The 14,569-nt window shown below is 45.6% G+C and overlaps 1 protein-coding gene and 1 long non-coding RNA gene across 3 annotated transcripts in view; one reads left to right on the forward strand and one right to left on the reverse strand.

Annotated features, from left to right (window-relative positions):
* The window catches only part of WSCD2 (WSC domain containing 2), a 386,410-nt gene that overhangs the window by 297,072 nt on the left and 74,769 nt on the right, over positions 1–14,569 (forward strand). For both annotated transcript variants that reach the window (XM_029571384.1, XM_029571385.1), the window contains exon 6: positions 9,453–9,627. In XM_029571384.1, the coding sequence (XP_029427244.1) occupies positions 9,453–9,627 (175 nt within the window). The remainder of the gene's footprint in view (positions 1–9,452; positions 9,628–14,569) is intronic.
* LOC115073165 overlaps positions 1–14,569 on the reverse strand; it is a 423,208-nt gene that overhangs the window by 251,694 nt on the left and 156,945 nt on the right. The window lies entirely within an intron of this gene.

A 14,569-nucleotide genomic window follows, 5' to 3' on the forward strand; every position in this document is an offset into this window, starting at 1 on the left:
ATGATTTGCCCACCTCAGAAATATCCACACAAATTTGTGCCTGCGTTGTTTGGGTTTGTTTGGTTTTTTTGTGGGTATTTTTTTAAAGGCAGAACTATATGCACAGTAACCTCCCCTGATTTCATCCCAACCTGGGGAATACTTACAAAGAAACTTGGGTAAAAGTTGGCCGTTAAAACCAAAATCATTAGCAAAAAATCTGAATTAAAAAAAAAAAGGTTATTCCATTGCTTGTGATCGTTTGGTTAGTTTCAAACTCCAATTAACCACATTCAATATTACGAATCTCAGTTAATAATTGGTGCTGGTGTGTTGATCCTTAGCAGAAAGAACCCCACAGCAAAGGTGCGTCTATCAAAATCCAAAGCAAAAGTCGATCCTGGAAATGATATTTTATAAAAATAGATAGTGGCTATATATATATCTTTAAAAAATCTATTCAGAAACTAGTAGGAAAGCCTGTAATTGAATTCTGGGAAAATAGCAGTGTGGAAACTCAGTGTAAGCCACCTCAGGCATCATGCGTGGGTGGGGCTACATTGGTGAGTGGGGTCTGGGTAGGGCTTTGTGGCTGTTGCCCTCTCCCCACTCATCATCCCATTCCCCCGCCACCACCACGCCTTCCACTTCTTCCCTTCTCCACAGTCCCCACCTCAGTCACCTCCACTTCATTGGCTGGCAGAGCCCGGGCTGCCTGTTACCTGCGATGCTCATTCCCTTCAGCACCGTGGCATCCTCTTCAGCGGGTGGGGCCTGAGCTCCAGGCCAGCTGTGCTGTTCCGTGCCGCTGGCAGCGGGTCCTCTACAGTCGGCCTGGCCCTGGGCTTCCTGCCAGTGGCACCAGAAACTTTACGGTCCTGCCCCTCAGCTTCCCTCTAGGCAATTTTATCTTCCATTGATGGATTTCGTGTACAGCTCCCTGCTGTCTGACCATGCATGTGAAGCTCACCGCCCTGATATCAACAAACAAGCCCAACTGGCTTTTATAAACAGTCTGACGATAACATGCTGTATTTTGAACATAAATGAAATCAAATATTAGGACAAAAAGAAAGGAGAATTAGGCAGGGCTGGATTTAGGCACAGGCAATGCAGGCAAGTGCCTTGTGTGCCAAATTCTAAAAACTGGGACACCCCTGCTGCTGTCTGATTTCCAGGGAGAGGAGAAGGAGTGAGCGCTTGCCTCCAAGTTCTCAGCCTGTGGGCAGCGTCATCTTAAATCCAGTCCTGGAGTTAGGAAGAAGGTGACCAAAGGAAGCAATAAAGGCAAGAATCAGGCACGTTGATATTTTGAAGAACCTAGTCAGCACTGCTGCAATATAACAATGCTTTCAAATTTTAAACCCAGGCAACTGATGAACAAAAAAAAAAAGCTCTAAATAGCTTCTGTTGCAATTTCTTTGATGCTCTACAAATATCCATTTGCAGAATGCAGGTGCCACCAAGGCTTGAGGGAAACGCGTTGAGACATTTACAAACCTGCATCTGTTTCTGAATGTATCCGCTCCTAAACTAGGAACCACAAAGCTGCCAGCACGTTTTTCAAATCATTAAGAAGAAAAAGAGGTCTGCGGTCGTATTTAGGTAATGATAGACTTCTTAGCTTGGTTCCACAGCTGACTTTGTCACTCACATAAATTAATAAGCAGCATGATATTCAGCGAAAAGTCATTTAGATTTCCTGCTGCCTGCCACATGGGTTCAGTAGATGCAGAGGACATACACGCAGACTATGCTTTGTTGTCGTTCTCCTGAGAGCTCAGCTCTCGGAGGCGTAAATAAAATCCCGCGCCGCTAAGCCCCTTGATTAACCCAGCACCACTGCAGCCCTTGGTGTTAAATTGCCTGTCAGTCTCCGAACGTTCCCTCATAACTCTATACTTTTAAAATCTAAATGCGGTCACAGAGGACGCAGTCTGTGGGCTTTTAGTAACCTTCCCCTCGGCGACAAACTCACAAATGACTGCGGCGGCTGCAGCGTTACAGTGCTGCAAGTCTTAAGTGAAGCATCATAGCTCTAGATGGATTATTCCACCCTGTGTGTCACCCTCCCCCCCAGGTGAAAGGCTGAGCATGAGTGCGGCCCCGGGAGACTTGGAACTAGAACACCCCAGGCAGGACTGGTACAGAGGCTTCTGGACATGGTGAAAATCTGCTTGACCCTGGCAGGTGGTACAGTGTGAGGCTGGGCCGGTGGTCGGTACGGAAAAGAAAAGGGAAGGTAGAAGCAATGGCAGGATGGAGAACAAGGAGGAACATGGATACATGGAGAAGCAGAGAGAGAGGCCCGCAGGCTACAACTTGAAGGAGAAAATAAGGACGCTGAGAGGATAGTGCCAAGGCTAGCATTTTGCAGGGCAAGGCTCATCAGGTTAAGAAACAGATGACTGGACATTTTGAGGTGCTATCTTCCATAGTTTAAGTAGGTTTTTTTTCCCCCTCTTTCAGTAAAGCTGTGATATGCTTGCAGATGAGGCCTGCCCAATTAATTACAGAACTTAAAATTTGCCTCCCTCCACGTACTGCATTTGACTGAAGAGCTCCCGGATCTCTCGATTAGAAATTCACAAGGCGAGGCTAATGGAAGCTGGATTTGAAGCAAGCTTTGATTCCTCAGAGAGAAATGTCATGTAGCCGAGGTTCTGGGGGAAGGAACTGCTGGCTGGCATTAGGGTTCTTTAAAGTTCAGATCTATCAGCAAAGCTTTTGATACGGTTCCGCACAGGAGACTGGTGAATAAAACGAGAAGCTTGGGAGTGAGTGACAAGGTGGTGACCTGGATTGCAAATTGGTTGACGGACAGAAGACAATGTGTGATGGTAAACGGAACCTTCTCTGAAGAGAGAGCGGTTTTAAGTGGTGTACCGCAAGGATCGGTGTTGGGACCGGTCCTGTTCAATATCTTTGTGAGCGACATTGCGGACGGGATAGAAGGTAAGGTTTGTCTTTTTGCGGATGACACTAAGATCTGCAACAGAGTGGACACGCCGGAAGGAGTGGAGAGAATGAGACGGGATCTAAGGAAACTGGAAGAGTGGTCGAAGATATGGCAGCTGAGATTCAATGCCAAGAAGTGCAAAGTCATGCATATGGGGAGCGGAAATCCGAATGAACTGTATTCGATGGGGGGGGAAAGGCTGACGTGCACGGAGCAGGAGAGGGACCTTGGGGTGATAGTGTCTAATGATATGAAGTCTGCGAAACAATGCGACAAGGCGATAGCAAAAGCCAGAAGAATGCTGGGCTGCATAGAGAGAGGAATATCGAGTAAGAAAAGGGAAGTGATTATTCCCTTGTACAGGTCCTTGGTGAGGCCTCACCTGGAGTACTGTGTTCAGTTCTGGAGACCGTATCTACAAAAAGACAAAGACAAGATGGAAGCGGTACAGAGAAGGGCGACCAGGAAGGTGGAGGATCTTCATCGCATGACGTACGAGGAGAGATTGAAGAATCTAAATATGTACACCCTGGAGGAAAGGAGGAGCAGAGGTGATATGATACAGACTTTCAGATACTTGAAAGGTTTAATGATCCAAAGGCAACAACAAACCTTTACCATAAGAAAAAAATCAGCAGAACCAGGGGTCACGATTTGAAGCTCCAGGGAGGAAGATTCAGAACCAATGTCAGGAAGTATTTCTTCACGGAGAGGGTGGTGGATGCCTGGAATGCCCTTCCGGAGGAAGTGGTGAAGACCAGAACTGTGAAGGACTTCAAAGGGGCGTGGGATAAACACTGTGGATCCATAAAGTCAAGAGGCCGCCAATGAAGAGTGGGTGACTCGCCAGAATGATGGCTACTGCCTGGAGACAATAGACAATACCCTTATTCAATAAACATACACATGGTTACTGTGACTCCAACATCACTCTAAGCTTCAACAGCAAGAGGAAATGTGGAAAAAAGGATTTGCACTCACAAAGACGGGAGTAGCTGGCTTGTTACGGCGGTTACTACCCCAAACCAAATATCCAAATTACTACCTCCACCTTCCTCTATTCCTGATGCCTTTCAACTAGCTTGATCACTCCATTCTTATACTTCACTTCAATGCATATCCAGCATAGTTCTCTGCTTCAACAGCAGGGGAAAAGAAAAAACTGTTACTTCACACATCCAGCAGAGCTCTCTGCTTAAACTGCAGGGGAGAAGAAAAAAGGGTTCGCACTCACAAAGCGGGGAGTAGCTGGCTTGTTACGGCGGTTACTACCCCAAACCAAATGTACCTGATACTTCACTCTCGACGCATATCCAGCATGGCTCTCTGCTTCAACGGCATGGGAGAAAGACTGATACATCACAAATTTCCAGCATAGCTCTCTGCTTCAACGGCAGGGGAAAAGAAAAACTGATACTTCACGCATATCCAGCATAACTTCAACGGCAGGGGAGAAGAAAAAAGGATTCACACTCACAAAGCGGGGAGTAGCTGGCTTGTTACGGCGGTTACTACCCCAAACCAAATGTGCCTGATACTTCACTTTCGATGCATATCCAGCATAGCTCTCTGCTTCAACGGCAGGGGAGAAGAAAAAAACTGATACCTCACGCATATCCAGCATAGCTCCCTGCTTCAACGGCAGGGGAGAAGATAAACAACCAATAAGGGCTGTATAACATAATCTGGGTAAAAACAAATAAGCATGGGTGTAGCTTGCTTATTGCGGCGGTTACTACCCCTACTACCTCTAACTAATCAAGCTAGATATTTCACTTGGATGCAGCTCCATCACCGCTCTCTACATTAATGGCGGGGGTGGAAGGGAATTAGAACCAAGAGCTAAGAGAAACAGATAAGTATGGGAGAAGAAATGAGGGAAGCTTGCTGGGCAGACTGGATGGGCCATTTGGTCTTCTTCTGCCGTCATTTCTATGTTTCTATGTATGTTTCTATGTTTCTATGTATAAGGTGTTGTTGTGGGCCTCGCTGTATTTCCCCTTTGTGGACAACAGTGCATATCCTGTTCTTGGACTTTAAAAGTTGCAGGCTAGTCTGTGGGATTGGTTCTAACTGGTTTAATTTTACTTGAACAAAGATAATCACAACAGGTTGCAATCCACAGGAACAAAGAGTTGGGTGATACTTTATAGACAATTTATTGAATCGTAAGCTTTCAAGAAGAGTCCACTTCGCCAGATGCATGAAGTGATGTACAGGAGATGGGTAAAATATATAGAGAACAAAGAGGATTGGATTAGGCAGGACATGGTGTGGAGAGAGTGTTAATAGCATTATAGTATAGCATACTAACAGCTGAGGTACAGTATGTCTGAAAAGATGGAATGATCTGAGAACAGTTAAGTTCATAGATAGTTGTAGTGAGTCACAAAGCCATTGTCTCTGTTCAGACCTAGGGTGATGATATTACGTTTTTTGTATGTTTCATGCTGATTTTTGCTAGAGTATTCCTTTGAAGTTCCTCGGTAGGTGTATGACAACATTAAGGCCAGATAGAGAATGTCCTGCACAGAGAAGGGGGAGGGTATGATGAGATACAGGTGGCACAAGGGAGACATGGAAGAAAGGCTCGAAAGGTTTTAAGGAAAGGAAGAGCGAACCACCTGTGTCAGAGGAGGCTGTGTGTTTAGGAGTGTGCATGTGTGCATGAGATAGGAGGATGTATGTGTGCATGAGATAGGAGGCTATGGGGCAAATCTTTAAACCTACGCGAGGGCGCAGATTTGTTCGCGCAACCCGGCGTGAACAAATCTATGCCCGATTTTATAACATGCGCGCGCTACCGCTGGCAGCGTAACTTGAACGCACCGCTGGAGCGCGCTACTCTGGCAGGCGTAACTTGCACACACCGCTGGCTCCCTGCCCCGGCACAGGCCGTTGTGCCGGAGCACTCGGACCAGCCCCCGGACTGCCGTCACACCTCCGGCCCCGCCCACAGAACGCCGCCACCCCCCCCCGGACACGCCTCCGGCCAGCCCCTTATTCAAAGTTCCGGGACTTATGCGTGTCCCGGTGCCTGCGTGCACCGCCGAGCCTATGCAAGATAGGCTCGGCGCACGCGGGGGAGGTTTTCGGGGGTTGCGCGCGTATCTTACGCGCGCAACCCTTTGAAAACCTACCCCAAAGTGTCTATTGGGCAGTATGGAGGTGAGGGTGTATTCGAAAGGCTTTAATTGTGATAGAGAGCAAAACTGCATGAGGGAGGCTGTGGTGGATGTGTTTATGAGGATAACTGAAATAACATTTTATAAAATAAAGTATATTGAGAGGGGTGCTTGAAAGCCTAATAATGAGTGGATCTACAACTGATAGGAGTCTGTAACCTCCCCCTCCCCCCCCCCCCACCCCCCGCCTCCCCTCTCAAAGCATGAAGTTTATTGGGGTGTCCAGTTATGGTCCATGGAAAAGTTGACCACCCTAGGAGGAGTCGAGTTGATTGGATAAGTTAACCAGCTAACTTACAAGTAAATTTTAAAAGAAGCATGCGTGTGACCATAAACACACGTATTGGGCACTCAAGCAAAAATATGTTCAATTTTATATTGTGCGTGCAGGTACCGCATACCATTTAAAATATCCCTACCGCACATATGTGTTGGCATCTTTACGTGTGTACTCACAAGTGACTGGGGGGGGAGACAATCTGACCCTATTTCTCTCCCACTATAAGAGGGCACTTTCAACTCAGGGTTGGTTGGGGGGGGCAGTGTTACAAGGGCCTACAGACCCCTGTGTCCTAGGCAGACACCCCCCCCCCCAAAACCCACCCTGAGCTGAAAGTGCCCTTTTATAGTGGGAGATATATAAAATATCAGATTGTCTCTCTCTTTCTCCTCCCCCCCACCCTTGTTCAGGATCCCTATGGCCCCAAATCTCCAGACTTGCGCCTCATCAGGACCAGCAGTAAAGTTATGCAGGTAACGTGGCGCGCGTTGCCATGGTCACCCTTGCAAACATGGGGGGGGGGTGACTCACGGAAATCTTGGCACCACCCTGGAACCCTCATACCCTGTCCCCTTTTCTGCCTTCTTCCTCTCCACGCACGCACGCAGAGGTAGGTACGCACGGCCTTCCCGGCTTCTAAAGATCTGCGTTGCTCGTGCGCGGCCGACATACACATGTTATGGGGCTGTTTTTTGCACGAGCGACATTTTTAAAATCTAGCTGTCGGTATTCAGAATTAGCCGGCTGAAATGATCTGGCCATCCCTGGTCAGACCGTAGGGCAGTGCTAAAGTTAGCTGGTTTAACTTTAGCCGGGTACGGGCAGCGAGGTGGCTGTTAGCCCGTCAGTGTATCCGGCCGGCTAGCACCACCGCTCAGTGACCGAACATGGACCTCCCACTGATGCTTGTTTGCAGTAACTGCATTCAGTTCCTCCTCCTCCTCCTGCAGAGTACAAGAAGGCTGTGCGGGGGGGTGGCAGGGAGGGTGCCCCCCCTTACTTTTCTGCAGCTTGTGAAAGGGGGAGATTGGGCACTAGAGGCTCCAATATTTTAATATTAAAACCTTTCCTGGAGGGCGGCAGACTTGAGCACTCTGGCTCCCAACATTTTAACATTAAAATATTACGGGGCAGGTGAGGGCATCGGCTGCTGCAGGCTTGACATTTTCTTTTGAACTCAGAGGGTGGGGGGGGGGGGGGGTCAGATGCCACAATCAGCCATAGTTTTTTGTTTTGTTTTTTTTATATTGCATAAACCAGGGCAAGGTTTCTCAAATAAATTTATCCTGCTAACTTTCACGGAGTGTATGTGGCAGAACACGTGCTCCGCTGAACATTCAGCTAAAGATATCCAGATAACCTTGCAGCTCACTGGAATACTCATTATGACCAAGTACTATAATGACAATTCTTTTAACTACTACAAAGGTAACGCAACATTGGTATGTACTGAAGTTCAGGATTATAACAGCTACCTGAAGAAGAAAGCACGAAGATAAACATCACTTCTTTTTGTATTATTACATGAAAATGCAGATGTGAATATTTCTTTCATTTGCTCATGTAGGACTGCATGTAGAGGGTCATTTTGTGTGTGGGGGGGGTTTTACATGGTAAAGAGGAGTTCACCCACATATGCTTGTCTGAGATTTGCCCCCTGCCTTCCCCAGTATGGGCAAAAAGTACAAGCGCTGGTCACAGTCCACGCACTTTAAACCTTGTGGGGGGGGAGTGGGGTTAGGTTAGGGGCCTGAAACGTGGGCAGGGATTGCATTTTGAAATCCCCTCCCTCACATGCTTTTACACGCGGACCAAGCATTCCTGCATTCCCCTCCGGCCCAAATTTTCAAAGGAAAACTCTACTGGGAGTTTCCCCCTAGGAAAATTAACTCGCAGTCCCGGGGCAGTATAAAAATTGCCCCCTTATGGAGTTAGAGCCACTAACGTGGCTAGCAGGAAGCACATGTGGGTTATAGACACAGCCAGTGGCAGAATAATATTTATTATAACCCTGGAATATAAACAAAGCACAGCATTAGAACCTGTGGTGAGGGGGACTCCACACCCACGATATCTTTCCATGCTTAGCCATCAAAAGGAACAGGAGTTCTCTCTCAGCCGAGCCAGTCTGTTCCTTGCTTTAGCCAGAAATGAAGGAAAGGGGAATGTCGCTGTTTGCTCAGTAGTTGGTGCTGCTGCATTCTGTTGCTGCTGTGTTATGTGTTGTTCTCACACATATTAGTATGGCCCTTTCTTTCACAGGCTGCACCGTGTCCAAGGCTGAAGTTTTAACTCCAGTTAGCTTGGCTGAGCTGCTTCAGTTGCTGGTTACCTCTTTCTGCAAACGGGGAGGATCTCCTTGCAGGCACAGGCGGGAGACCACCTCTCTTGCTTGAGATTAGTACACTACCCTTGAGTTATTCATGCAAGCTTGAAAGCGTGATGGAGGAAATATCTTTTTGCAGGTGTTTGTTAGATCGCCATATCCCATGCCAAATGCCCTCGAACCTGCTGGGCATAATTCTCTTCTGTGTTTTCTGCATGCTGGCTCAAAGCAGGGAATAGGCCGACAATTCTTAATCCAGCTTAACTAAACCTTGCTAACTAGGCCTCACGCTTATGCTCATGTCTCCCCCAGCTCTGTGCTAATCCTAACAACTGTATCGGCAATGCAAGTCAGGAGGGGGTTATTTTAAACAGCTTCACCTTGAAGACATTTATGCAGGTGGCAGAGCACTCTTCATTTGCTTTAAAATTTTGCATTTCACTTGCAGTGTGTGTGTGGATGTTTTTAATGGACCTTTTCGGTTGGTGTCCAGTCCTCAGCTGAGGTAGCATTTCATAGGTGGGCTGGAGGAGATTCAGCCAGCAGCCTGCACATGAACAGAAAAGGCTGTGGAAGAGAAGAGACGATGTCCCGTCCCCGTCCCCCCCCACCATCCTAAATTCCCAGCTACCCTCAGTGAAATCAGCAGCGGCTGGCGGGCAGCCACCCTCTTGTATTGCGGTCAGCTAAACTGAGCCAGTGTTCTAATTTCCTCCCCCACAGGAATATCCCTTGGCGGCACTCGCAGGCGCTTCCTGTCACTGCGGTTTCCCCACGACGTATTTCACACTTCACGAACGGGAAGATGAGCAGCTCTGCTCGCAGAAGTGCAGCGGAGAAGAATTTGAGAGCTGTGGGAATTCAGAGTACTTCATTGTTTATCAAACTCAAGTGCAAGGTACGGCTTAGCTATTGTTGTGAAAGGTTTTTTTTCCTTCCCCATCCCTTTACACTTGCTTGCTTGTGTGTCATAAACAAAGAGAATCGTTTTAAGAATGAAACATGCAGGAAGCGTATAGATTTGTTGTTTATGCTAATATGGTTTATGCTAATGCGGCCCCTCCACCCAATGGGAACAGCAACTCAATCCCTAAGGCAGAGCTTTCCAAACTTTTCATGTTGGTGACACACTTTTTAGACAAACATAATTTCGGGACACAGTAATTCAGTCTACTAGCAAACCAGAGGTTAAAGGTTAAACGAACAAAATGTATTTCGACAATTTATGTATGTTTCCTTAAATATATACATAATAAAATGTTTCATGACACAACCTATCTTGTGAAAATCTTTCATTTATATTAAAAATATATAATATTCCAAGATTAATGTTATTGTTATAATTTATGAGTAACAATAATAAAACAAAGTTATTGTGTTATTCAATTTACCTCTTTAATGAGATATATGAGCTTGATGGGATGAGCACAGCTTTTGAATATTTGGTGTTAATAAGAAAGTCCAAAGGGTCTTCTGCGTAATTTTAAAAAGCTGGCCAGTTTCACACTATAAAATTATTTGATAGCCTCATTCAACTAATTCTATATGGCTATGAGAGTGAAGACTGGAATTTATAGGAAGGGACAGAATGTCAATATAAATCCTGCACCTCCAGTTCTGTAACTCTGTGCATCCACTGAAATTCCCCCAAACAATGGAGCTTGGATGTTTCCCTTACAGCTCATCATACTAAAGATGTTTTCAAATTCTGGTGTCACCTCACAGTAACAGCAGCACAAACACCTTCCACTGCCAGGCACATTGTGAACGAAAATAAAACCTCGCAAAAAAAAAAAGACACTCAAAATCTATACTGCAATCCCATCATAACATAACAGTAATAACACCAAGGACTCAAACAACAATAACCCTACCTGTGAAAAAGCAAGGGTAAATATTACACTGGGTCCTAGGATAACAATACACCACCTACTGAGGAAACAAAACAAACCCGATTGCTATAGATCCCTATGCTAGTGAATTTCTCATCATGGTCACACACACAGAGCAGAGACAGACCCTCACCAAATACAGAATACAAAATAAAGGAGCACAAATTAGACAAAACCTGAAATGGAAACCCCAAGAAGCCAGACTCTGTGTATTAATAATGGAAAAACAGAACCACCATTCCTCATAAAACAAATAAAATCAAGAAACATAAAGCATCAGTTATAATAGTAAACCATACTAATAAAAGAATATTTTAAAACTACTGATAAATAGAATTTCTATTCATTAAAATCATATACATTTTTTACAATTTCCTAAACACCAATAAAATATTTCAAAACAGCACATATATCAAATAACACCCAATAATTAAAACTAATAAGGATTTTAAAAAGCCCCTGCTGTCCATACGTGGGAGCTCTTGATTTCCAGTCACCCTGATATTGTCAAGGATTAGGAGGTTATCCTCTCTCTCTCACACATACTCACATTTCCATTCTCTCTCACACATATACTGTCACATACATACACATTCATGCTCTTATACCCACCATAACCTCTCGCTCTCACAGACACTGACACACTCTCAAGCTCTAAGACACTCTCTCTCCCTCCACACACACACCCCCACACAAACTCTTACTCCCCTGGATTTTCTCATACATACTCTGTCTGGCTCCCTCACATACACACAAACACACACACCCAGGCCAGCTCCCAGTCATTCTCACACACTGAAACTGACCCCCAGGCAGGCTTCCATTCAATTTCACACCACTCCCTCAGGCATGCACACATTCATTCTCACACACACAGACCCCCAGGCAGGCACCAATTCATTCTCACACACACATACACCACACACAGGCCGGCACCTATTCTCACACATACAAACCCCAGGAAGACACCCATACATTCTCATACACAGACACACCCTCAGGCAGGCACACACTAAAGGCAAACCCCCTCTCTTTCTTTTGCCAGCAACCTCGGAGCCTCTCTCATTCCTCTGCTGCCACTGTCACTGCTGCCGCATGGCTATTGGGGAGGCGCTGATTGCTGCTATTGGCACTGAAGCCCATTCTGCTGCCTCCTCTGTGCAGGCCCCGTGGGTTTCCACTTCCTCCATGTTGATCTCGTACATTGTGAAATCAGCATAGAGAAAGTGCTACTCTTGCACATTACCAAAGATTACATGTGCCAATCAGTAAAAAGTAATTTATTTCTTTTTTTTTACCTTTGCTGTCTGATCTTAGTTTTCTAATTGGTTGGTCACAGGCTTTTTTGTTCCACCTCCCCTTTCTTATTTTTTTGCCAATTCCTTTCATATTGTCTTTTTTTCTATTTCTTTTCTCTCCATCTATCTTCTTCCCTCAAACATTGTCAGGTTCTCATTCTCACATGCTTTCTCTCTCTCACACACTCACAGGCTCTCTCTCATACAATCATTCATACAGTCTCTCTCTTGCACATGCTGTCTGACTCTCACACACCCAGGCTCTCTCTCACACCCACATGTTGTCTTGCTCAAGCACAGGCTCTCACTGTCACATGCTCTCTCTCATACAATCATTCATACACAGTCTCTCTCTTGCACATGCTGTCTGACTCTCACACAGCCAGGCTCTCTCTCACTCCCACATGCTGTCTTGCTCAAGCACAGACTCTCACTGTCACATGCTCTCTCTCATACAATCATTCATACACACAGGCTCTCACTGTCACATGCTGTCTCTCTCACACACACACAGGCTCTCTCACATGCTGTCTCTGCAAACATTCAGGTCCTCACTCCCACACACAATCTCTCAACTCACCTCATACACACACACAATCGCTCAACTCACCTCATTCACGCACACAATCTCTCAACTCAGCTCACAGACGCACACAATCGCTCAACTCAGCTCACAGACTCACACAATCTCTCAACTCAGCTCACAGACGCACACAATCGCTCAACTCAGCTCACAGACGCACACAATCTCTCAACTCAGCTCACACACACACTCTACGGGCCCTCAGCCTCTCTCTTACCTCTGGGCCTCCTCTTCACGGGTCGCTGCAGGATGGGCTCTGCAGCGGCCCTGATCTTCTCGGGCCGATCCGCGGTGGGGACCCTGCATCCGGCCTCCTCCTCTTCTTACCCGCTGCAACAACGCTGCTGCTCCTCTTCTGCACGCGGCTGACGCTCCTCCCCCTTTCTGCCCATGTGGCTCCGGCAACATTTTTCTTCCGGGGCCGCATGGGCAGGAAGGAGGCGGAGCACCTGCACGTTTAGACGTGCCCTTTTTCTTCGGGCCGTGGTGACGTGAACTCACCACGGCCATGCCGATCTTCCTGCTGTGTGTCCGCACACAGCACAGCAATTCTTTACTGCTCAGCCGCCAGTGGGATGAGCTCCACCGGCGGCTGCATTGGCTCCCACTTGCCGGTGTGTCACGTGCACCGGGCTTGCGCGACACACCGGCACACCTCAGGCGACACACCAAAGTGTCGCGACACACACTTTGGAAAGCTCTGCCCTAAGGGGTTGGGTTGGATGCCTGCAGTAGGGGTGTGCGAAACATTTGATGTCAAATGCGAACTAAATTGAAGTTTAGCCTGGTTCTAGTCCAGTGGAATTTTTAAATTTTCTCCAGATTCATTGGTAGAAATCCATCAAACTTTTGCCAGCGGATTTGCGGAAAATTCAAAAGATATTGGAAACTTTTTTTTTAAATTTGAAAAATTTCACTTGAAATTTTCAAAGATCCGACATGGATCCAATTTGATGAGGCTTTTTGCATGTATGTAAATGCTTTTGCATTTTCAAAAGTGTGTGTGGAAAATTTCCCAAAATATTTCTATGCACAATTTAGGAGTTGTAATGGTATGCAGATTTTTAACGGGATATAACTTATGCAGACGGTTAGAAAATTACCCCCAAATTCATGCATATTGCATGATTATTCATGGGGGATAGCCTGAAAAACTGACCTGTTGGTGGAGCTGGAGAACTGGATAGTGACTATAACGTGGATATTTCAGATAAGCTACTGACGTACAGTTTAACAGAATATGCTGTATAATATTGTAGAACATATTATATGATAGTGCATTAATTGGAAAGTAAGGTCACTGGCTGGCAGAGGGAGGAAGAGAAGGGTAGGGAAATTATTTTCTTCTAAAAGTGCATCACAAAACTTGCAAAATCAATAGTTTTTTTCTAGTTTGAGCTACTAAGGAGGCATTATCTTATAATCTAATAACTGTGCAATATTACATTAGATTTTCAATTTATAAGCTGCTCTCCAGAAGGACTCAGAGTGATTTACAACATAAAACAAAATACAATGACAAATAACATCAATATTTCAAAATACAATAGCATACATAAAGAATATTTACATTATTATGGATATACAGTATTATTTATTTTTATATTCCGCTTTTTGCACTTTTTTTTTCAGCGCTTCAAAGCGCATTACATTCAGGTATTGTAGGTATTTCCCTATCCCCAGAGAGCTTACAATCTAAGTTTGTACCTGAGGCAATGGAGGGTAAAGTAACTTACCCAAGGTCACAAGGAGCAACAGTGGGACTTGAACCCTGGTCTCCTGGTTCATAGCGTAAAAATACAAAAGGTATCGCCAGGAAAAAATTCATAAACTAAGGCTTTCACCTTCAGTCAATGCATAAGTATTATAGAAAATTTTTTTTTATATATATGTATTGAACAACGGGATCGCATCAGCAAGCCTCTTGACGACGTGCTTGGTGCAACCAAGCCGTCCGGTCTTATCTATCACTTGTGACCCGTTGTTCAGCGATTTGTTTTAAGTGTGATGACATCAGCAGACGTCTAATATCACCATGTGCTGTATCCAAGCTGATACACAGCTTGG

This window comes from Rhinatrema bivittatum, chromosome 11, assembly GCF_901001135.1.
Source record: "Rhinatrema bivittatum chromosome 11, aRhiBiv1.1, whole genome shotgun sequence".
NCBI lineage: Eukaryota > Metazoa > Chordata > Amphibia > Gymnophiona > Rhinatrematidae > Rhinatrema > Rhinatrema bivittatum.